Source organism: Epinephelus lanceolatus, chromosome 7 (genome assembly GCF_041903045.1).
Source record: "Epinephelus lanceolatus isolate andai-2023 chromosome 7, ASM4190304v1, whole genome shotgun sequence".
NCBI lineage: Eukaryota > Metazoa > Chordata > Actinopteri > Perciformes > Serranidae > Epinephelus > Epinephelus lanceolatus.
The window spans coordinates 3,815,828-3,841,772 of NC_135740.1; the positions used below are offsets into that span (position 1 = coordinate 3,815,828).

The 25,945-nt window shown below is 39.8% G+C and overlaps 1 protein-coding gene across 1 annotated transcript in view; it reads right to left on the minus strand.

Annotated features, from left to right (window-relative positions):
- Positions 1-1,746: 1,746 nt before the first annotated feature.
- abhd18 (abhydrolase domain containing 18) overlaps positions 1,747-25,945 on the minus strand; it is a 29,083-nt gene continuing 4,884 nt past the window's right edge. The window contains exons 3-14 of the mRNA XM_033633129.2: positions 24,035-24,119; positions 23,842-23,942; positions 23,501-23,576; positions 21,981-22,065; positions 18,716-18,743; positions 14,337-14,475; positions 14,003-14,092; positions 10,517-10,618; positions 9,715-9,950; positions 8,344-8,480; positions 5,004-5,166; positions 1,747-2,950 (exon numbers count right to left, since the gene is read on the minus strand). Coding sequence (XP_033489020.1) covers positions 2,893-2,950; positions 5,004-5,166; positions 8,344-8,480; positions 9,715-9,950; positions 10,517-10,618; positions 14,003-14,092; positions 14,337-14,475; positions 18,716-18,743; positions 21,981-22,065; positions 23,501-23,576; positions 23,842-23,942; positions 24,035-24,119 — 1,300 coding nt within the window. The 3' untranslated portion in view covers positions 1,747-2,892. The remainder of the gene's footprint in view (positions 2,951-5,003; positions 5,167-8,343; positions 8,481-9,714; positions 9,951-10,516; positions 10,619-14,002; positions 14,093-14,336; positions 14,476-18,715; positions 18,744-21,980; positions 22,066-23,500; positions 23,577-23,841; positions 23,943-24,034; positions 24,120-25,945) is intronic.

The following is a 25,945-nucleotide window of genomic DNA, read 5'->3' on the forward strand; positions in this document are numbered from 1 at the left end:
AAATTGGAGAAGATTGAAAAAATTGTTAAAATTAAATTAGGGAACTGATCACAGATGCATTGTGTCTGTGTTTTTACATCTATTGTTGCTTTTAATTTGCAGCTATACTTTTAATGAAGCTGACATGTCATGACAGTCAAGACACCCCCCCCCGAAATTCCCTGATCGCTTCAAAGACGTCATCAAAGCGAAAACGCGAGTCTGTTGATTTCTGCCACATTGACGAGCGATTGCAACTGAGCGATGAAGCGACATCAAAGGGGCGAACCGAGCGACAGCGAAAAAAAAATAAAAAGTCCGGTGTGAACACACCTTTAGTATGTTATGTAGCTCCGCGACAAAAAAAGTTCCCCCAGTCTGTTGCCAGGCAACGCAGCACACACGCCAGGAACTCACAAGCTAGCCTACTTTACGTTGATCTGCAGCTGTGTAACTTCGTCCAGTTCGGCTGATGAAACGTTGGCAAACCTGGATGTTGGCACGGCCGGATTCAGCTTCCACTCTCCCTCATCCTCATCAGTACCTCATCAGATGATCACTGATAATGCCTGACCCGTGTTCGCTTCATTTTTGCTCCTCTCCGGTTTGTAGAGGTCAGCTGATGTTAGACAAACACACCTGGAGGTCCTTTAATTCAAATGTTATAGGGAAAAATATCCATCTTCTTGGTGTAACGCTATAGTGTCAGTTTGCGTCAATGTAGCGAGTGTGACAGTTGGTTAATTAACGGTTGTATCTATATTTATAACACCCGTGAGCGGAGTTATTTCACTGTTAGCCTACATGTCCCAGTGATGTTATACTCTATATCAGCATTCACGGAATGCCTCTCGTCCAATCAAATTACTCGGTCGGAACTAACTGTTGTATATATTAATATAATAGAAATTTGAAACCATTTTGTTGCTGGAAATATTTGTAAAAAAGTCTCCCCTTTGAAAATAACTAAAATAAAGGGGGGATTCAACGTCCAGTTGAATTTTTTTCTATGTTGTAAATAAAGCAAATGCACCTGGTATGATAATCATCAACCATTATATCAAGGTATAGGCTACCTTGAAACCCGGTATATCACTGCAACCCTAATCTGTTTACAGTGCAGCCAAAATAACTACTGATAACTGGCCTTTTAACATCATACCATGAGCAACTGCAATCTGATTTCATGCTGCACAAACCACAGTAGTTTGTACACTTGGGGGTGTGCAGCCTGTTTTTCATACCTCAGATCTCTCTCTCTCTCTCTTTTCTTTTTTAATAGAGAGAAATACATTAGAAAAACTTGTCTTTGCTAAATTGCTCCTAACTTCTCCCATGGCTTCAGTCAGAACCAACAATACCCACTTGGAAAACTTCCCTCCACTGTTGTTCACTGTAGTCACTGAGGCGCTCGTGATAGCACTCCGCACAGATCCTAACATAACTGGTTTAACCAGAAATGGCATTGAACAGAAGGTTTCTCTTCACACAGATTGCTGGCTACTGTATGTTTCTAACCTCTCTGTGTCTACACCCGCTGCTCTCAGAACATTTAGTTTTCAGTGGCAGTAGGCAATGCTGTGTTAGCATTAGCAGTAACTTAACACAGCTCTAGCAGCTCTGTTGGAGGGTGAACAGTAAACAGTGAGGCTGATATCAATCAAATCAATGACATGCTGCATTGTTTCTGTGATTGTGTGCAGGCAGGTCATTTTAATCTTGAATGGCTGACTCCGCCACAAACAATGAAAAAGACTATAGACCAAATCACAGTGTTAATTTATAATAACTTCCGGGTAGAAAATCCTCAAATCATGTACATAAAATCAAACAGTGCTGAGCAAACACTGCTTCAATGAGTTCGTTTTTAGCCACCTAAAAAAGGCCTAGAAAAGAATCAATATAAGATTATGTGTATGCTATATTTGTAATATTTTCACTGCTTTACCTTGCCATCAGAATGTTTTTCTTTTTTTTCCAGACCTGATTATTTAAGTAGCTCAGGAGTGAACCGTCTCCTTCTTTCTTGTGTCTGCTGAGAGTTGCACATGCACAGTACCAGTGAGGAAAATCATGAAAAAATGTTGGCGGGTACAGACAAAGTTTATGAACTGAAGCGCAAGTGAGCATTTCTATTTTTCTGGAAACAGGAGTTTAATTAAATAAAGACTAAATATGACAATTAACTTTAGTCTTTGTTGTTATTTGATAAACAATAATAAATTAAACAATTTATAAAGGGGCAAGTAAAGACTGATTTCAGGCAAGTAGGTCAGAAATTTACCTACCTCAAGTCAATTCTTGCTTGCCCCTATACAAATTGTTTCATTTATTAGCGATACAAGTGAAAAAAAAACAATGTTGAACCCTGATGTTGTATTTATACCTCTTACTTTCTTCTTGTAATTTAAGATAAACTGTAGTAATGAACTTTCTACAGTAGTCACGCAACAGTGAGTTGATATTTTTCTCATATGATATCAGTAATATATTACAGGTTGTGTCTGTATTTCCAATCCAGAGTTTCTCCAGGTGAAATACTGTTAACACAGCCATGTCAGCAAGGACACATCCAGTGTGGTGGTGGTGTTGGCCAGTGAAAACAGGACACTGCCACAGGCTTCTTGTCTGTAAACACCAGTTTACCAGAGTGAGGTTAGAGGCCTGAGTGTTGGTTTGACAACCACATACTGGCAGGAACATCCCACAACATTTGTGATGCTTTTACAGTTTTAGTCACTATTTTTTGGGGGGTGTACCAGGGCACACACCCTTCTCTTTCTATTGGTAGAAAATGTAAAGAATTAAAAATCAAAGCTTCTGATCTATTAACAGGCACGTTTTCCAATGTCCAGAGCCACTGATCCTGGTGCTGTTACAGGGCAGGGAGGAAAGGGCTTCAGCCTGCCATGGCTAGTGCAGGTTGGGATACTTCAGGCAGAATCTGTCGAATGTATCATATATGGCCTGTCTGGAAATAAAACAGATACCAAATCAATTCTAAAACAACAACACTTCAAAAGGCTGCATGACAAAGAAGAGATGATGTATAAAAGTGATTGTAGTTTGTGAAATCGGTCTGGGATTTGACCAACTCAAGTTTGAATTAGTTTTTTCCCCATGCAACCAGAATTCCACCCAAATTCATGTAACTGCAAGTAGAGAGGTGAGAAATCAACAGCTCTCTGGCTCAAAAGTCTCAAAAAAGCTATCATAATCATCTTTATGAGGATAGGCTTTATTGCACAATTCCTTCAAATGAACTCCATAAACTTTAAAGCTATATAAATAAAACTGACTTGATGTGACTGTGGCTGCTGTAGGTTTGAGGTTCTAATCAATTTGGAAAAAGCTTTCAACATCTGTTACAAAAGTTAAAATGAACAAAACCACTAAATTATATATCAGCTTTTAAGATGTTTGATGAGTAGTAATTGGCTTAATTTTTACCAGTCTGTACAATATTTTATGTATATTTTTTGTGTTTGATTTTGAGCTGCTGCCAAGTGTGTTTGGCCTCCATCAGATTACAGCTGGATAACACGATATAGCAAATTATATTAAAATATATGAACACTGTCAAGATATAAAAATGTTGATACAGCTTCTGTTTATTACACGCAGTAGTGCATCACATTACCCATTTACAAGCTCTGCAATCTTTTCCCATCCCACCTCACGCTGTTTGTCTGTGTTCTTTATACTTTCTAAACTTCACTCAGTATTGTGATGTCAGGAATATGATTTATTTTATTAACATTTTAGACTTGATTCCAGTGTGACTTTGCTGTTTTAATATTAGCGTAGCTGCTCTAGAAACAACATTTAGTTATGAAATATTCAGTTTTATTCCTGTTGTGAATGTATTCTTTTTAAAAAATAATTACTTGTAAATGTTAAATTAGTTCTCCGAGAATCTCTTTCACTCATGGGATCGAATCGAATCAGGAAATCAGTGGTGATACCCAGCCCCAGTACTAACTGTCACCAGCATCATCTAGCGATTAACCACACTTTTTAAGTAAATATTCACAGATCTTATATGCCCCAAAAGGGGACGCTGCCCTGGCGATGATGCGATGCCAGTATGGTCTATGTATCATGTGATGCTGTAGTGACATGTTTAGGGATTTTAATGAACATATTTTAAACTACAGCCAAACTATGTATATTCAAAAGTTTTCCAAAACATTCTATTCATTCCAAACCATTTCCAGGCCCTTGAAAATTGTTTCTCTAATGTCATAACTTTGCCAGAAATTTCATGACCATGGGATCCCTGTACATTGTTTCTCTAGAAAAAAATCATCACACGGTTGGTCTTGTTTAACACATTGTCCACTTGTGAGAATGATGTAGCTTGCAGAGCACATTAACCAGAAAACAGCCAAAGCTTCATTTTGACCTTTTATGGAGGTGTTCTAAGACATTGATAATAATTATCTACAGCTGATATGACCTGTCACAGATATGTTTGTCATTTAAATCTGCAAAAGCAGTGGTCAGTGCCCTGCTGCCTACATGTTTTAATGTCTGAGATATCATCTGTTTCTCTACAATAAAGCACCTTTGCCTCCTGCTTCTGCAAAGTGATTGGCTTTATTCAAATTATTAATCTTTAGCCTTGGAATGACTTGATATCTTTCCGTGTAATCAAAAGGCTAAAGTCCAGGTGCAGTCACGAGTCATGGGTGTTAAAGTCAAAGTAGAGTTGCAAGTGTTGTTTTGATGTGTTTGAGTCTAGAGTCATCATATTCATGATGGCTGACCTGAGAGTTGCTATTGGGAGGAGCAGGTAGCAATGACAGAGCTTTACAGGTTCAGCTAATCATTGTACTGACCTCCTACAGTACAGAATAGCAGGACAACACTAGAAGTCACACTAGAAGGGAGCCAAATACAAAGTGTGGTCCTACCTTAATACTCACAAAATGTTTTCTTGTAAGCACTGTTTAACTAAGCAAACTCACACACCTGATACCTGACCACACATCTTTTGATATCCTTTGAGTTAAGAAGTTTACCTGAAGACGTTCTGTTTAAACAGGTATGCACTGACGTGTCCTCCATTCAGATATCTGACTTCACATCCTGGCCAGATCTCTTGCAGACTGAGGACCCCTGTACGAGGGATATAGGCATCCTCTTTGGCCTGGACCACGATAATGAGACTGGTGTCTACAGGGACTGGGATACAGGGAAGGACAGGTGACGTTTATTTCTGTATACATGCCTCCACTGTGACATATCATACACAACACACAATACTGAGCAGCATTGTTACATGGATAACATCTTGGGTCTTCCTCTACAAATATCAAACCTGCAGCCAGGACATTAGATTTGTTGCCTTTTATTTGAGGGGAAAAAACATAACCCTCTCAAAAACTGACTTTTTCTGCGTGCTTTATATCATCTCCATTAGATTGTTATAATTCACTGTGTTTTTGGGGTTAAGCCAAAACTATCTCATGCCTTCAGCTGGTCCAAAACACAGCTGCTCTACTTTTAAGAAATGCTAAAAGACATGATCATATCACCTGTTCTGAAGGGTTACCATGAAGTTTTAGAATTGATTTTAAGGATTGACTGATGACCTTCAAAGTACTTCATGGTTTCACTAACAAGTTATATTGCTGAATGGTTCCTCTCCTATGAGCCAGAGTGCAGCAGAGGCAGGGCTCTGCTGGCTGTCCCTAATGCTGCGTTCATACTACGAGGTGAGTGACAATGCAACAGTGTGCCCAGCCACATTATTGCTGAGTCGCTGTTGGAAGTGTTGCTCAAGCGCACATTAACATAGTTACATTGTCATGGGCATGTGTGTGTGTCTGCTACTGGTCTTAAAGCACTTTGACTCATCGTCATCTAAAGTTTGTATTTGGCAAAAAATATATCTATGCTTCTGATATGGTGTGATATGGCACAGATATATCTACGCTTATCTATCTATTCTATGCTTTTTCAATATCTGAGCCCCATTTTAACAATGCATTTCACCACACCATTGCATCCCCATGCAATGTACTAACACAGTACCACAACTAGAAAAGACTAGAAATACTGCCCCAGGGTTGTATGCCTCCACGCACCAGCCAAGTGTCTCTTACAGTTTATATCCATATCTGTGAAAACACAGATGCTTCACACACATCTCCCCCCGACAGCAAAGAGGATCTATATAATCAGCACAGTTTCAAGGTGGACGCCCAAGATTAGTGTCACCAATTCAGTATCTGACTAAATGTCTCCTCTTCTGTTCCTGAGATATGACACTAAGTAATGGCCAGAAGTGTTTAATGCAGAACATTATGATGTCACAGTTGAACCTTTGACCTTTTCGATATAAAATGTCATCACTTCATTATTTTATCCTTTTAGACATTTGTGTGATGTTTTTTCATAATCAGCATATGAATTATTCAGTTATGGCCAAAAACATATTTTGTGAGGTCACACTGCCCTTGACCTTTGATCTCTGACAACCACATTCTAATCAGTTTATTCTTAAGTCCAAGTGGAAGTTTGTTTAAGTAAATTAAATAAATTCCTTTAAGGTGTTCGTGAGATATCGCAGTCACAAAAAAAGAGACAGACAAGGTCACAGTGACCTCGACCTTCGACATATGACCACTAAAAACTAATCAGTTCATCACTGAGTCCAAGTGGACATTTGTGGCAAGAAATTCCCTTGAAGCATTCTTGAGATACTGTGTTCACAAGGATGGGACAGATGGACAACCTGAAAACAAAATGCCACTAACAACAGATATCACTAGCACAGAGGCATAAAAACATATGACTGGTTGACGCTTCACAGCATCATTGGAGCGCTGAAAAAAGTTGAGGCCAGCTTAACTTTAATTTGTAATGTGCACGCCCGTCTGCAGTGACAAGTGTCGGGAGTCAGTTTGCAGCTTTAGGTCATCAGCTACAAATGACTTGTAGCCTGTTTTTTGTGTCACTTGTAATGTGAACACTGCATAAGTCTCAGCTCAAGTCAGCCCCCCCCCCCAGCTTTGAAACTCCCTGTCTGAAGATCTGAGGCCAGAGAACCTGCAACATCTTTTATATCACTTCTCAAAACACATCTTTTTTCTTTCTTTTTTTTTTTAAAAAGAAGCTTTTTTTCATGCTAACACACAAATTTACATAACATGTCTGATCTGTTTTTGTTTTTTTATTTTTTTATATATATGTGTACAGGTTGTGTCAGGAAGTATTCATGTGGACTCCCCAGCTTACTGAAGAAATCTTCATGACAGGCCTGTTCAGGCATCTTGTCCTGGTCTTGATCTTGACTTTTTGCACAAGTTCTCTCCTATCATACACAGCTTCAGTAACTCACTCCATGACGGGTGACGGGTAGGGATGGAACGACAAGAGATTTTGATATCACAATTACTGTCAGAGGAAATATCACTATGTCACGTTTTTTTAACAATAATTATTCAAGCAATTTATTATATACATAATAATAATAATGTATTATATATATTACCATTATATCCATTTAGTTTTTTTTAAGTAACGTTTGGTTTTTAAAAAATAATTTATAAAGGCTGAAAGGGAACAGGCTATACAGAACATAAGCTACAGATAAAGACAGAGAGAGAGTGAAACACAGCCCCTTCAACATTCCTCCTCAGTTGGTTAAATTATATTCCTGCAAGATAGCCAAAATAAACAGTAACAGCTGTGAACGACTCCCGAGTTCAAACCGTTCTGGTCCAGCTTAGTACATCATCGATGATTGGATGGATAATTATCTCAAAAGTGTTAGTAGATATTCCAAGTGTTTGACCCTTAGCAGTCACTTTTCAACAGCTCACTTTGCAAGTTGGATATCCATCTACAACTCCCTGTTCATTTGTAGATATTCAAAATGCTCCCACAGTTCCGATTCAAGTGGGGATGGGCAACTTAAGTAACTTTCATATTCAAGTGCTCACATTACATTATTATAGAGTACTCGAATACTTGCACAAAAAAAAAAAAAAAAAAATCCAGCATAACAATAGGAAGTTAAATTGGCCAACAATGGAAAAAAGTGCAATTTGAGATACATTTATTGAACAACCAGGCCTCAATTGGCTTATTAAACCATAAATTCAAAGCTGACATAAGAAAAATCCACAAATTTTCTGTTAGGTTAGACGCAGCTCCGAAGGACCGTCTGCCACTCTCCTCCAAATCAATTTTGTCTGTCTAGTTGGCATGAGCTAACACAACAGCAGCACCGGCTAACATCTGACAACTAGCTGTTTAACAGTCCCAACAAACTCACAGCTCTGTCATATTTGTGTTATGGAACTAACCAGGAACTTTTTCCGTAAATCTGTCTGTCTGCACCATCAAACTTACCAGAGAAGTTGGCCATGTGTGTGCATTCGTCCATTACTCCCTTCATGAAGCTTATAGACTCTTTATGTAATGAAGGCCGATAGAATTTGGCTGAATTCATCTTCTTCTCACGCAGTGTGCTGTTCGCATGAAGGTCTCTAAGAAAAGAAGTAAAAAAAAACTAATCAGTTAAAAAACAAAGAACTAAAATAATAAAAATAATATTAACCTACATTTTTATAGTGCCTTTTTAAGGGACCCATGGATGATTTACACACAGACACCTTGGCTCACAGACCACATGTGAATCAGCCATGAAGAAGCTGGAACACTTTGCCCAGGACAGGGAAACTGTCACCTCGTCTTGGAGCCATACCTGCAAGGGGAGCTCGCAGGCAAGCATTTTTGAAAGGGGGGTGGGAGGGTGTGCTCCAATTACTGGGGCATCACACTGCTCAGTTTTGCTGGGTATTAAGCTTAGCCTGGCTTTTTAACATTGTTTGATTGTTCTCTCCAAAAAGTAACAATAATAGTAACAATACTCGTATTCCTATTGAAATGTTCAATGCGAGACTTTCGGTTCAATACGCATTACAAACCGAATATGTTGAACTATCCTATTACATTTGGAAAATACAATATACAGCTTAAACTGTGTTTAATATATATTTTTTTTTCCAACAAGGCAGCCCAAAGGACAGAGCAGGCAACATGCTGTCTGCCCCTTCCACCACCAAACCAGAACATTCTACTCCAGTGAGACAGCTACGCTCAGCTAGCTCATTCTAAGATGGTTACTAACACCATTACCAAACCAGAAATAGAAGATCTTCCAATAACCTACAGGTCTGATATTTGGATCCACTTTGGTTTGACTGTAAATTATAGCCGCCATATTTAAATTGTCAGGAGTAGGAACAAGTTGGATGATTGTAACATGAAATTTTCATATCGACCAATACCTGATTGTCTCAAAAAAAAAACCAAAAAAAAAAAACTCCCTTTGGATAAGTAAGTTGTTCTAAGGAATAACATGTTGAATGTCTGACAATAACAGCACATATGATAAAAATGACATGTCAGCAATTATCCTAACAATTAGATTTAGAAATCCTCATTATAGATTATAAACAACAAATCAGACTGTACTTACCTTCTATTAATGATGACTAGGTGTTAAAATCTATTCACCTTACCAACATGTACACAAGTAAAATGTTTGAAATGAGTTGTGTTAATTGAAGTATGTGGAACATATGTCCAGAAAGCAAAAGTCACACATGCATTTTTTGAGCAAAAGTGGATTTTACAAATATAAACGTGATGGCTTGTGTGAGGCTTGTCCTTGGAACTCATTCAGCAGCGTTCACTCACAATAATTTAACAGATTACCTTGGTAGAGTGTCCAAGCTCATTCCACTGCTGTTCACAGATGATAGCAATTGGTCTACTCTAGCCCTGCCCCCCTCAGGGCTTCCACCAATCAACAGGCCTCGTTCAGCCTCAGCTTCCCCTCCAGCTTTGGAATTCTGAGCCACTGATGCTCTGTCATCTCCAGACAGGCCCAACAGATGCTCTAAAGGGTCCACATTCTTCGAAAACTCTGGACCCATCTTAAAGGAATCAGCCTGGTGAATGTGGACACACACACCAAAACACAGATACAATGTACTTACTGATGCTAATGTGTGTTAATGTATGTGTTTCATAAGGGGCTGTTAGTTCTCCAGCAGAATCTTTGTTGCTGTGCTGATTCTTGGAGAGCTCCCTTCCTCAGAGAGCAAAATCTAATTTAAGAACCATTTGATATAAAAGGGCAACTGCTTGATGAGATTTTCTCTGACTGACATTATGACAGTTGCCCATAACATATGACCAGAGCCCAACAAGCATGAAACAAAAAAGGCCCTGCTAATGTGAGCATTTGTGAAGCTAAAATGAGCAAATGTTTACACCTACTTAAATGTAATTATTCTAGTCATCACTGATACATTTTCTAGTGATTGATCAACTTATCACTCAATTTATCTCATACAGTTTCCACATTTATACTTGCTCATTAGCATCGGTAATATCCTTTTCAAACCAAAACTGTAACCTTTGAGCCAACTGTACCTTATGAATACTATATATGTTCAATCACTATGTAAGAGTATGAATAAGTGATGTTCAAAAAAATTGAAGGATAACATACCCCACAGTATTCCAACAGCTTAATGATCTCCTCTTCATATACTGAGTTAATGGCATACTGTTTCTCCAGCTCTGTCCAGTTCACTGCTTTACTCAGCACACCCTACACACGCACACGCACACACACATGCACACGCACACACACACACGGTCATACTTACTGCAGGACAATAAGTGATTGAAAACGCACACAGAGTGGCCCCTGGGCTTCAATTTTAATCATCAAGAAAAAAACACGAGAAACATGTCAAAGTTTGAGCATTTCCTCAGAATTCATTGCTGCATTTGAGCCAGTTCATTCTAAAATTTAAAGGTCCAGTGTGGAGGATTTAGGGGTATACTGGCAGAAGTTGAATATTTGATATAATCAGTAGGTTTTCTTTAGTGTATAAACACCTTAAAATAAGAATCATTGTGTTTTCATTACTTTGGAATGAGCCGTTTGTATATACATAGGGAGCAGGTCCTCACTTATGGAAATCTCCATGTTACACCACTGTGTTTCTACAGAAGCCCAGAAAGAACAAACCAAATACTGGCTTTACATAGGGCAATTCGCATTTTCAGTCACCATAGTTAGCAGCACCACCATAACAACAGTGTCAGAAAAACACTGATTTTTGTGAACCTGCTTTATACAGCGTATTACCTGTTTTAAACACCTGTGGTCTCATTTGTAAAACAGTGCGTAGGATCCATACTAGGGCTGTGACGGTATGTATTTTTTCCCTATCATTTTCATTATCATTGAGACAACATGATGGATATCGTTGCCTACAGTAAAAGTGAACAAATAAATGTTACAGAAACCCTGAAGCTGGCATTTCTGCACGTGCATTTAAAATAAACATGTTTAAACATTAATTCAAAAAACGAGAGTCCTTTTTAGTCGTTTTAGAAGAGGTTTGATACATGAACTTGAGTGTGTTTACGTCCTGCGCGGAAGGATACACCGGTGAGCAACAGCTGCAGCTGGCTCTGGGACAGGTACGCTAGGTCACTTGGTAAAAGCAAACAAAGACACGACACGGCCGATATTACCAGAGATATTGGATAACGGAGATACCCCACCATAGGCTTATCCAATGTTAAGAAAACGGTTACTCTTCCTGTCTCCTAAGTGGGCATGGTTAGCTCTCCCTCCAATAAGAGCCTGTTCTCCCTCAACCCCCCCCTCCCCACCACTGTGTTGAACAGAAGCTCTGTGGATGTGTGTGTATGCGGATCGAGAAGCAGGTGGAATGAAAATACATTCTTCCTATTATTGCAGCCTATTGCTGCACAAAGCTTGGGCATTTTTTATTTATTACTAGCAGTAAATAACTGTTTGTAAGCTAACTGTGATTTTACCGCCTGTTTATCAAGATCACGAAATCTCGCGAGAACTTGTTTTCTGAGACTGACAGGGCTCAAACACAGTTAACTTTCTCTTGATCTGTGCGGATGAAAAATGCAGCTTTAGTGTCAGAATGTTGGTAAGATGTGTGGCTTGTGGAAAATGAACCCAATATTTACTTTAGTGACTACAGGGCGAAAGAATTGACCATAAATTGTGATCACGTTCATTTTCCTCATTGACGACAATACATTCAGAGCTGCCGCAAGTCTCCTACGGGGGCGTAGCGCTGACGTCACTGATTCAGGAAGTGAGATGAGTGGGGTATCTCGCTTTATCCAATATCTCTGATATTACTCACTCGACTGAAAGCTGTCCATCAGCTCCTGCAGGCCTGGGTGTTTTTTCCAGTTTAACTTAGTGATTGCTGCAAAGTTTTCACTCCTTGTGATGCACTCTCTGTGGCAGTTTTCCTCCTGATGATATATCTCCCCAACGATGGTAGCACCGAATCCCATTCTGTGCAGCAAAATGATTCCACCTCCGTAGGAATATGTTAGCTAGCCCCGCAGCTACACAACCAGTCCTCCCCTGACCTCCGCCTCCCCTCAGCCCGTTGCTGCTCCGCCGCTCCGGAGGATTCAGCCTCTCTTTTCGCCCGCTCAGCATCCAACACCTGGGAGTTCCTCATCTGTATACTCCGGCTCAAACAGGTATGGCTCTGGGTCTGTGTCCGCTACAAGAAACTCCTCAAAATCGCGTTCAAAGTCGTCCATTGCAGCTACTATAGTCCGGAGATATCGTTAGGCTAAGTAAACAGCTGAGTTTTGTTTACAGGCTACGTCTGTGCCTGTGCCTGCTCACTGGTGTATCCCTCCGCGGATCACAGCGCCAGACATACTGACCCCAGAAATATTTATCTCTGCTGACCCCAATGCTAACCGCTGAGACCCAGCCACTGGACGTACAGACACAAAAACGATATCCATCACGTTGTCTCACTATGAAAATGATAGCGAAAGGGCATAACTCCCTCCCTTTGGAACCAGATCCGCTGCCATGATGAATTAGCTTTTTTTTTTTTTTTTTTTTCCTCCTTTTTCTTTGGTGCAGTGATGACCACAGCCCTAATCCAAACTAAAAGAGTATGGCTGACAAAAGCTGAAAAAGGCGTGCACCAAAAAATACTCAGATTTATAAAACCATTTGTATGCCTGACAGGGCACAATATCCTTTTGTAAATCCCAAATCAACTTGGAATTGTTCGCAAGTGGATCACCCTCATATTCTACCCTCTACAGGTCCATATTCATTCATTCATTCATTTATTCATTCACACATCATAACTGTGTTACCTCATTTCAGCAATAGATAGTGACTTAACAGACATTTATCTAAATGAAAAATCTTTGAGATTATCACTGTAAGTTTTGCTTTTTAAGTTTGCAAAAGTATAAATGAAAGTGAACCTTCCTGCCAAATTGGTGCATTTTTCTTGATGGAGAGGAGCATTAAAAAAATAAAATAAAAAATAAAAATATTACAATAACTGATACCAAAAAAAATGACAACAAAATTAACTATTTTCAAATTTATCCCATGATAATTAAAATTTTCTTGCTCTGTAAAAATGTCCTATTACAAATTCATCCCCAAATATCAACATTTTAAAGATAAAATGATGCAATTTATTACTATTTATCAAATGTCCTTTGTCCGACATGTTGGTAAAACATTCTTTTAAGTCATATGAAAGATTTATAATACCTCTTTAAACTTAAGACCACCGCTACAGAGTTCATGTTCATGAGAAGAATCAAAGTACAAGCTAAATCAACAGGCCATTGGTCCAGCTGCACAAGAAACCTTCCTATGGCATCATTTCATATACTGTATTGTAGCCAATCTGAAGTGTAATATGGGTATCATTAGAGCTGATAACATTAGGCCTGAGCACAAGGCTCATTATTATTGTTCATAATCCAAACAATCAGGCTGCAGTTTGATTGCTCACTGTCACAGCTTCTGTCAACCACTAATGAGAAAAAACGCTTACACCTTAACTACAATGTTTGGTGATACTGTCAATTTTAATGCTGTTATAATGACTGAATGCTCTTATTGATCTATGTCAGGTAGAGAGAGGGTTACCGTGGTGAAGACACTGGAGGCTGTGGACCAGGATAAACATGGAATCAGAGGGATGGGCTTTGGCCAGTTAGTCACTGCCAGGGATGCCATCTGGACACAAAGACACACAAGACTTAATGAAAAGTATGATCTGTGGAAGGATTAGGTATTATATTGGACTCACTTGTATTTGTATGCAGGTTTGCAAGTAAAATATTTACTTTAATTCAAAGGAAGGTGCTGGTGATTATGGGTCTCCAGAATGGCACAAATGTTGCATAGTTATTAGTGTAATAACCGTGGAAAACATGGGTTTCCCCACAGTGTCAGAACATGTGCTGTTTTCGTGACTCACATATCCTCCCATGGAGATGCCAGTCATTCCCAGTGGCCAGTAACCTTCTCTCTCCAGCCATCGGAGAAGCACTGTTGACTCCAGGATCAAAGCCCCTCCCATCACAAACAGGTCTGACACATTCTTTAGACAGGACCGCCTAAAATACTCACAAATAATGTCCTTGTTAAAACTCAATTCATACCAGCTTTAAAGAAAAAGTCCATCCACTGAAAATCTGTCTTAGTACTTAACCATATTCCCCTATAGTCTTGCAGCCGACCGAGGGCAGTTTGTAGTTTTATCGTTCACAGAGAATAACAACCTGAATTTACAGCAGTTAGGATTAGGGATGTCCGTATCGGCCGCCGATATTAGCAAAAAACGTGCATCGGCATCGGATCGGACTGCGTGGAAAAATGCCGATCCAAGAACTCCGGAGTCGCGGAGTCCGATCCAGGTTTTCCGACCAGCCCAGCGCTCCGCGATTCAAGCAGTCCATTCCAGTAATCCGCTCCAGCTCTTACTATCAATCCACCAGGCCAGCATGCAGACGGCAGACACACATGGAGGGTAGGAAGAGTAGCGGTCAATTTAGTTAACTGACTATTTGTTTTCTGCTCTGGTTTTTTGAGAGTGATATTTTTATTTGGTTTACACTCTTACTGTTTAAGTAAAGAGCACTGATGGCATTGTTTTGGGCACAATTAGTGAAACTGGAGCCATGGATGGACTATTGCTTGTTTAAACAGTTGTACACTATTGTGTGTGGTTTTTTGTCCCCTCTGTTGGTCCCAGGAAACAGCAGCACCAGACTGGCACTGACACTACAAAAATAACTGAAAAGGAAAGGCTGCATTGTTTGTTAAATGTCAACAATGTCTTGTGGTGTTAATCTATTTTTTATTTATTAGGGGGCCAAAGCACAAATGTGTGGAGTCTTGCTGCTATTTTAATTTCAATATTAGACATTTTAAAGATTTCTTGTGTTGATTTATTTTCTATTTATTAAGGGGCCAAAGCAGCCAAAGCAAACCAGCTATATCTTTTATTTAATGTTAATGTTCAAGTTTAAAGTTTGTTTATTTAACCCTGTTAACAATAAACGGGTCAGTTTCTCATACCAGCTGTTGTGGATCATTCTACCTAACCCTATTAAGTAGTTGTTCTTGTTAGAGTAATATCACTTGATCAAACCTTTTCTAACATGACTGACAACAAAATAAGTGAATATGTATAATACGCGCTTGGATCGGATCGGTATTGGTATCGGCCAAAACTCAAGGCGGTAATATCGGTATCGGATCGGAAGTGGAAAATGCTGGATCAGGACATCCCTAGTTAGGATGGATTCCGATAGTTATGAGGAGAAAAGCATCAAACCATCCCTATAAATGTCCCAAATTACTCCTGAAGCATAATTCACTTCTCTTCTGATCCTTATTTTCAGTATGTTGCATTTGTTGTGGAGTTTTTCCTTCTCTTAACTGAGGGTGGAGGATAGAGGGTGTTGGATGCTGTGCAAGGAGTAAAGCCAATCGAGTCAAATTTGTGATATCTGATATTGGGCCATATAAATCCAACTGACTTGACTTAATTTAAATGAACTACTTCCATTGATGATGTGGAGCTACTGGGAAGTGTATTTAGCTTGTTGTGGAGGAACTGTGAGTTTGGAACATACTGAAGATATATCAACAGTGGAGAGGTCCGATGTGCTTCAGTCCAAAAAAACTTCTCACACCACTCCTGATAAACTGTAACTGCTGTGAATCCAACCTGACAATAGCTGATTGCTGACAATCCTCTTTAAAAGGAGCAAGCTACAAACTCTTTAAGGGCCCTGACACACCAAAGCAGACGCCGGACGGTCAGACGGTTGGACATTGGTCAATATCGGGCCATTGGTACGCATCTGTTGTCCTAGTTTTTCACAGTGTCCCACCTATTGTTGGCTCTCCTCAACTATTGTTGCCTTTTTTTTTGGCCAATTCAGTATGTTGAATCATGTTAGAGCTGGTGGAGCCTATCTGTGAATGAGATTGGCAGCTCAGCTTAGCACATGGCCTCATAAAAGTGAGGAATTAAATGAAGGACTAAAGCCATGAGATCAAAACAAACTTGTTATTGGGTAAGATTATTTTTTAGCCATTGAGCTGTTTAGCAGAAACAGTTTTTAACTGTTTGTGTTATTGATCACTGGCGCATGGTAAACATGCTTTGCTCTTTCAAAACTGGGTTGTGTTGCTAATGTGCAAACTGGCTAACTTGCATCTTGAATCCGTCCTGTCGGTCTTCAGGTTTCCCTTCTCTGAATGACAAATACAGACGACCGCTACCTGCTGCTATGGAGTTATTTCCTCTCAGGCAGACGCAGAAGGTACATGCTCATTGCTCATTGGCTGTAGCCTTTGTGGTAGGGCTGCACGATATTGGAAAAAACTGACATTGCGATTTATTTTATTTTGCAGTATATATTGCGATATTAAAAAAAATACAAGAATTTTCACCAGATGACTTGAATAGCTCTATTTGGAAAGAATTAGGTTGACTCACCATGACACCATTGTATTCATATAATACCCTTCTATTAATCCAGGCTAAGGTCAATGGTCTAACATACCATACTCTAAAATAAGGGGGTTCATCTGTGAATGAATAAGATTGCTGATATATAAAAGGGATCCAGGAGGCCATGTCTCTGTACTCCAGATTAAAACAGAGCATTAGGGATATCATCTTTTTTATATCCAAAATAGTTCCATATTTCGGACGCTGACCTTCTTTTGGGGACTATCCTCCTTTACTGTTTCTCCCTCTTGCATGTCGCTCATTTTTAGTGTGTGACTGCAGCATGTGCATAAGAGGGGGAGGGGCTGCTGAGTGCTCAGAGAGGGAGAGACAGATTAGAGCTATTGATTCAAGGTACCTATTCAAGCGCTGGAATTTGTTATTTACTTGATAATGCCTGAACGCTATACAGGCTCCGCTCCATTAGTGCCGTGCTGCGGGTTCGGGTTGGGGTCGGGCTCGGTTATAAACGGTCAGGAAAATGCAGCCCGAGCCGCGCTCTAGAGTGCTCACCTGTGTGTGTGTGTGTGTGTGTGTGTGCGCGCGCGCATGTGTCAGAGAGAGAGGCGAGCGGAGCCGAGCAAGGAGCTTTCTTCAGAGCTGCTTTTCTGAAGCAAAAGTTTACATGTTCTAAAAAAAGAGAAAAGATTACATGTCCTGCGATGTGAGTATCGCACATACGCATATCGCACATGCGCACATCGCAATGGCGATGTTCAAACGATAAATCATGCAGCCCTACTTTGCAGCCCTACTTTGTGGTGCATTCAAGCGCAACTTTTTGGCTAAGACACAGGCAATGTGAGGCCATGTGTATATTAAATCTCAATTTTTGTGACAGCAACTGACGTGTCTATAGCACAAAGGATCACAAAACTGCCAAGCTTACAATCCCATTTACATTTTACTTTTGGCTTTTCACACAAATGATGTCTAGTCAGATTCCTAGTCTTGGTAAATCATTTTTGATCAGGACTCTTCTGGTTGGAATCTAACATGTTTATATTTCTCCAAGTGAAGTATCAAAACTACAGCTTCTGTGTCATCAGCATCAGCACAAGCAGCACTGCAGCTAACAATTAATTGGCCTGTTGATTAATCTGTTGATCATTTTATTGATTAATCAGTTAATCATTTAGTTTATGAAATTTAAAAAAAAAACGGTATTCACAAGAGTCGAATCCAGGTTAATGTTGAAGATAATGTTGTTGTTGTGGCCAACTAACCACCCAAAAACAAACATTTGCTGTAAGCAGAGAATCTGGAATTTTTGCTTGAAAAATGACTGAAACATCTAACCAATTAAGTAGTTGCTGATTTATTTGCTTTCTATCAGCTAATCAATTAGTCAGCTACTTGTTATAGCTTTAAGCATAACTTTCATGTATAACAAGCCTACAGCTATCACATATTCAACTGAATATGTGCTTGAACAACACCATGTAGTGGTGAAATCGAACATTCTCATCTAAATATCAACTACAGACCAAATGTACGTTCGAATTCTACGGCTACATTATTATACATTTTTACAAGTTTATGTAACAACATGAATATGGACCCATATAATGTCCTTAGATTTATATTCTAACTCCCAAATACTGATATCTGTATCAGCTTCAAAAATCCACTATCTTGTCTACTGTACTCTTATCTATACAAACACACTGCAGCGCCTTCTTTCTGTCTGAACTGAACTGAAAGCTTGCTTTTATCCACATCTGTCTGAAATCAAATACCCAACCAAGTGCCAAATTGGTAATCAATCAATCAATCAATCAATCAATCAATCAATCAAGTCAGGAGTGTGTGAATGGGAGTTAACTTACAGCTGGTCTTTGGGTTTACGATAGCCATGTAAAAGTTCAGTCAAGGAGGAAAAAATGCTCACCATACATCAGTTTAAGACAGAGGCTCTCAAACTTCATCTGTCATGCCCCCCTCAGAAGCTTAAAAAGTTCATGCCCTCTAACCCCACTTTTTTTTTTTTTTAAATCAATTAACTATAATTAGGGTAGAAAGAAATAAAGAATGATCCATGTTGAATGTTAGTTAAGTAAAGGTCAGCATGATGGCATCACAAAAAACAAAGACAATAAAGTTTATCCAACAAAGCCAATTCATTCAATTTTGCTTCACTCCATATTTTTACCCTGGTCCAAGCCCCACCTGAAGTGGCCCTATGCCCCCCTAGGGTGGGCCTGCCCCACAGTTTAGTCCTATTTCCACCAAACACTTTCGGTATGGTACCTTTGGAACCAAACATAACCCTTCAGACATGGTACCCAGACCATCAGTCCACTCAGCGTTTCCACCGCAAACAGTACCATTACATGTGGGCGGAGTTGCTGTCACTCCCTGCTCCATCCAGTACTCACTGTATTTCCTCCTTTCAATCTGCACCTAATTTACTGTCCACAGAATGAGGCTGCACACAGACATTTTCAGAGCAAAACAGAACAGGCTGCAGTGAGAGTCTCTCTCCCTGGGATATTTAAAAATAGCGAGTTTGTGCATTTAGTCCTTCTCAGGCAAGCACAGGGGTTTTGTGTTGCCAGGGCCCACAGGAATGATGCTCCGCAATGCTTTTTTTCCTCCAAGTGAGGATTAGAATATATGCAGTTCATATGAAACATTCGATATTCATATACATAAATGCTTGAAGATCCGCTCATTACTAAAAGTGTATGTCATCCAAGAGAGACCATAAAACTAATGGAAAGGTAAAAGTTGTCACATTTTGAAATTTAAGGTGTGTTGATGGGTTCACGTTGTCAAATCACGCATTGAGTAACATCACAAGTTAACATTAAGCCTTAAAAGTTACGGGCAGTCAGCCCAATGAATTAAATAATTTTTTATCTGACTCCAGCTGCTGCAAAAGGCAGGAAAACATTCTTTCATTTTATAGTTATAGTTTACTTACATATGTAAAACTCTCCAGGATATGAACAGTGGTTACATAAGCCTCAAAACCAGCCACAACTCGGCCCTGAGCAAGAGTGACTGTCCACTATTGACCAATCACAATCACAGCTCAACCTTTTAGTACTCTATCTGTGTGCTAGGTACCCAACACAGGGGTCACCAAAAATGGGGATGGTATGGAACGATTCCATTGGTACCATCCACAACTTTTCACAGTGAAAATGGAAAAAGAAAGTGTACAGAACTGAACTGTACCATACTGCTTGGTGGACACGGGGCTTTTGAGAATCACTGGAAAACTATGGCAAGAAGATACAAACATATGACCAGAGGGTGGACTTTAGATATTGGTCAGAACAGATTTTGGCATTCTATCCTGCAGCCAGTGTCATGTGTGTGCCTGCTGCAGGCAATATCATATCCTCCTATGTTTTTATTGATTCATGTGCTTTTTCTTCATCATCTTTTTCTTTATTGTTTACCATATAGTCTCCAAGTACTACCATCTAGCACTTGGGTTTGCACTTGCGGGATCAAAATAAGGCTGTCAGGAAATCTTGGCCAGGGCTGCTTTGTTTTTGTCTGTTGTGAGTCTCACAAGCTGATGCAAGTGCAACATTAAAACACTGGAGTACCCCTTTAAGGGGCCGTAGACATGCTGCATCTTTTGAACACTCAGATTCATTGTTTGCAGTGTAGACGCACTAGCCTGGCGTTGCCAGACCCAATTCACAAAGCGCGAATGGGTCTGGACACGGAGTGTACATTTCCTCTATTCCCGAGAAGCAGTATGAACAGCTGTCACTCAAAGTGCCCCTTCACGCAATTGGAAAGACGGAAAACCAATTAGAGTAAATGAAACGTGTCACATAGGCTAACACAACGCCACTGTAAACAGCCCAGCATGCTGCAGCGGAGATTAACTGTGATGATGTCTGGGAAAGAGTGTTGCCGTTTTTGTGGATTTCCTCCTCGCTGTGGACTCCGAGTTGCATGGCTGTGATTCCCAGTTTGGTCGCTTCCCTGACCTGCTCCTCCATGAGAGCAACTAGCGAAGAAACAACAATAGCCACTGGGTTTTCATTGAGTCCCATCTTTTTCCCGATCAACGGAGCCAGTTGGTAAATTAAACTTTTGCCAAACCCCGTAGGAAGGACGGCAAACACATCCTTTTTTTCAATAAAAGCTTTCAGTGCAGCCGTTTGTTCTGCTTTTAAAGAAAATGTACATTCCAGTTCGTTCAACATATTTACCATAGCAGTTTCAAAATCAGTAGCCATGTTGGTTGTTTACGCAATGCATTTACACCGCTCCTTGTCCCTCCTATTCTGATGACGTGCCCGCCCCAAAGTAATAAACGGTTGTGACTGACCCGGTAAGCTGTAAACGATGCCAGAATGCGGCTTAATGATTGCATGGCCAGACTGATCTGCGGAGTGAAATCAAATATGAGCTTGCTAGATCAGGATGGTTTCACCAGGCTATAGACGTGCAGCAGGCACGCTCAAACGCCAGAGTGACATCGTCGGGGCGGGCAAGCGTTCCTAAGTGCCTATTTTTCAGGGTGTGACGGCTTCACCCTGAGATAAAAAGAGTTCAACTATTAGGAAACGCAGCAGTGCACACTGCATGTCATGTGACAAGGAACAATCAATCACAGCTGGCAGATATCTTTCCCATCTTCTGTGAATGTCAAACATGGTGGAGAAGTTAATCATTTTAATGCAGGGCTACCCAGAGCTTTACATCTGTCCCACAGACAATACTTTTGGCCTTATACACACTTGCAAAACAACGCCTGGAAAAAGATCAGCTCTGCACTCAGGATTTCTGGTAAGTAGGCTATGATATGGTGCTGGTTATGGTTGCCTAGCAACCTCAGACGCAACTTGCCTCCATGCCCTTGACAGTTGGCACAGAGTAGGCACAAAAGTAGCGCCCAGCGCCTGACCTCATGTGTTCCAGGTGGTTAAAAACGCAGCATGTGTACGGCCCCTACAGCATCAGAAACCCATCAAAATGAAATGCCATAAAAAAGCCTTAATCTAACCTGGAGCACAGCAGTACAAAGAAGTTACAGTTTCTCAGGGACTGTCTATTTCTAAGGGAAATTAACAAAAAATTAAAAAAGAGGTTAGCAGATGAGAAAATGCAACAGAAGGATATAATAAGGGTTCTCCAGCAGCAGTGAAGCCATCCCTGCCTCTTTGACCATGGGCCTGGCCATTAGGGTCCGCCGACGCCAGAAAAACTACACACACACACACACACACACACACACACACACACACACACACAAGTTCAAGTTAACATCAAAGTAATCTGTCCAGGGTTCCACTGCTACAAGGTGTTAGCGTCTAAATCATGATACCAGCTGATGCGCCTTTAAATTGGTTCCCATAGCAAACAAGAAAGTAGGGATGCACCGAAATGAAAATTTGTGGCCAAAGCCGAAGCCGAATAATATTAAGCGCTTGGCCGAATACCGAGTACCGAGTATCGTTGTTTAGTTTTTCATTCGTTTTTGCAGATGAACCCCCTCCAGATTAGTGTTGTCACGGTACCAAAATTAGGACACACTGTACGATACCAATGAAAATATTATGGTTCTGAGTAGTATTACGATACCACAGCGAAAATGAGACAAATGTGCCTTTTGTCATTTATAAAAAGATAAATCACTTTTCTATAATGCATCAATGATATTTCAATGGAATAAATTACTTATTGACTTATTCATACTTCAAAAACAGCATCAATAAGTGATTAACATAGGGGGGGATCAAAATAAAATAAAAAAATAAAATAAGAATCAACCAGCCACCCTCCTCCCCTGACAGTCCCTTCGTAAGTAACGAACAGTCCCTAATGTGAGGTGAGGTTTGTGGGCCATGAACGGCTTGTTTCTCCTCTGACACATCACGTACGGTCTGTGTTTGGTTGGCTCGGCTGTTCAGGTACTTCTGGGCAGTCCACATGCCAAGAAAAGGATATTTTTGGAGCCTACCTCTCCGTCGCCCGGTAAGCCGATGGCTGCTGTAATTGACAGGAATGTATTACTGTCTGTCTGTGACCCCCGTTCAACCCACAACTGATGGGATTCGCCTTTTGTTTCTGCTGCTGGTTGAAATCTGTAGGCTGCTAGCACAGTGTGCTGAATGATTTAAGCCTATTTTGCTCACTCAAAACTATTTTTAGTCATAAATGTGAGTCCGGTGACGGGCGGATCGCCACACTGCCGACATTTTACTCTGCCCGTCATGGCACGCTGTTTGATTGCGATATCAAAACACACCGCTATTATTCGGCCTTGCTTTTAACTTATTACACTGAATACCGAATGTGTGGTTTTTTTTTGCAATATTCGGCCGAATATATTCAGTTACCAAATATTCGGTGCATCCCTACAAGAAAGATGGTCACTTGGTCAACACATGTACCCAAAACCAAACACTAAGGTGGTTCCTCAGTATGATTTTAAAAAAGCTTCAGTGTTATTTCAAATTGAAATATAATGTCTTAATACTGTCACTATTTATATAATAAAGCTAATAGAGAAGAACAATAACAAGGGAAACAAGGCCAATATCAGGAACTCATCTGCAACACAATTGGCCATATCTCATCATTTTCTGCCTTGTGGAATTAGTAATGTTATGTTAAGACTAAAAGGTTTAGTGCCTTACATGGTCTCCAGTCCCTGCCAGGTGGACACATACTGGTCTGTTCTTCTGCCACCTCTTGGGAACTATAAACTGGAACCTGAAAGAATACACACTGTAAGGACTGATAGAACAGCACACATACACATTGCAAATGATCAACATGTTTTCTTGAATTTTCATTTGAATTTTGTTTTTTACATTACATTAGTATTGGATCCATCATAATCCTATTTTGGTATTTTTTTAAAAAAAGGAAAACTCTCCCTTTACAGGTTCCACTGATCACAGCCAGGGCTCATATCCACCAATGTGACATAATGACATTTAGCCTCAGAAGAAGAGGGTATCGTTATGTTCTGTACCTGGCTTTGACAGCCTCTGGTGGAAGGATTCCAGGAACCAAGTGCTCCAGGGGAGAGATAAAGAATCCTTCGTGGATCTTACAGTCAGTATGCTCCTCTGTCTGGATTTAAAGGCAAAAACATATGTGCATATATGTAATAATACAACAGCTACTTCTACTTGTAAGCAATGAAGAAAGAACAGATGGCGTACCTTGTTTATGTAGACTGGATAGTCCTTTGGCACCAGATACCTGCACCTCTCTCTGTCTCCAATGATCTTACGAAATTCAAATATTCTGCACAAATACAAACAAGATAGTATAGGTAACGTAATAAGAAGTCAGATGAATACAGCTGGATCTTTTAGATTCTGGACATATAATTAAAAAAGCTGACTTTATAGATGCAAAGTGGAAAACCTACTACTTTCTAGACAAAAAAGCTTTTTCCACCAACAGCTTACAGTGTAAATAGCAAGTGCTACCTCTTCTCCAGCTATCGCTGGCGGGGAAGCATAAAAACCCATTTTGTTTCACTGTGACCACATTTACTGCTGCATAGTATTGATATAATTAATGAAGAATGGGTGTATAGAGATCTGTAAAAGGTTTCAAGTGATTTTTGGTTTCCTTCTAATTTGGTTGTTATAAATAAATATACTGTAGCACTACACTAACAAATACAGACAAACAAACACTAAATCAATGCAAGCTTAATGGGTCATTCCATATCAACTCACCTAGACTGAGTAGACAAATTTAAAGCAAGTGCAGGCTAATTACACCTAAAACAGCTGAGCTATATTTCACTAAAAAATACTGCTGCTGATGCAAACAAACTGTGACATCATCTGTCAAGTCAAAACATCCACTTCTCAACTTCAATAGTTCCTTGTCTGTTCTCATCTCAGCTAAACTTGAAATATCAACTTTTCCATTACTGGAGGCTGTCTTGTGACAAATGGCTTCTTCTTCCAAGCCTTTTCCAATAAAGCAGGGCTCCATGACCACATCAAACTACTTCATGATTAAATGCATTGGGTGTGCTTACTGCTGGGTATCTTGCAATCCATTTTGCAATAATCTGCGCAAACCTGTTTGAGGTGGGATCAGCCCAGACTTGCTTTAGTTTTTTCTAGTCAATCTAAAACACAAAGAGATAGAAACCTTGAAGTTCTATATGTAACAGAACCAGAGAGACCCAGTTTAGGATATTGCATCGCTTACAGATTACCCCCCAGCTGAGACATAGGATGAATCAGAGTTTGACAGAAATGTGCCCTAAGTGTCATGTGGAGGTGGGGAGTTACAGGTACTGTGTCTGGTCATGTGTTCATATTGAGGGGTACTGGGTAAAATTAATGATAAACTCAATTTGATTTTCGATGTCCACCTTGAGCCTGGGCCTCAGGCTCTGCTCCTGGGCTTACCCAGCCGTCATATTAAAAGGCTCTCATCAAAGAAGGCTGTTCAATATTCTTACATTCACTGCCCTAAAAAATATACTGCTTAAATGGATTGATACTGCACCTCCTACAATTATAGGATGGCACAAACTGATATTTGAGCTAATACCAATGGAATATTTAACATACAAATTCAAATGTAAAACTGCAGTTTTCTTTAAGACTTGGACACCCTTCTTTAAATATGCTGGTAAAACACTTACAAATATTGTCTTAAAGGGAATGACTGACTGCAGCACTGACACTTGGCAAAATGACATCTTTGGGTCATAAGGTTCGATTTCTACTTACTTAGTGATTGATTGTCATTTATTTATTACTCATGTATTTTGTCTTACGAAATTTTGTTGAAAATTTCAAATACTTTAATTTATATAAGTTTGTATCCTTTTTTCACTTATTTCTCTCAAAATGGTGAGTTGTTGCATCACTATCACTTGTAATGGGCTGAGCGCTTCTATGTGCATATGTTTATTTAGGTGCTATGACACCTCCCACAGTACACCTATACAATTGTATGCAATTATTTTTCCAAGTAGGTTGTGGGCTATGTATATCTTATGGCAGGGATTTCAGTAAGATGTGTAATTTCTGTGGCCACTGTTTGTAATGTGTTCATTTTGTATTTTTATGAAAAAAATCATAATAAAAATAGTT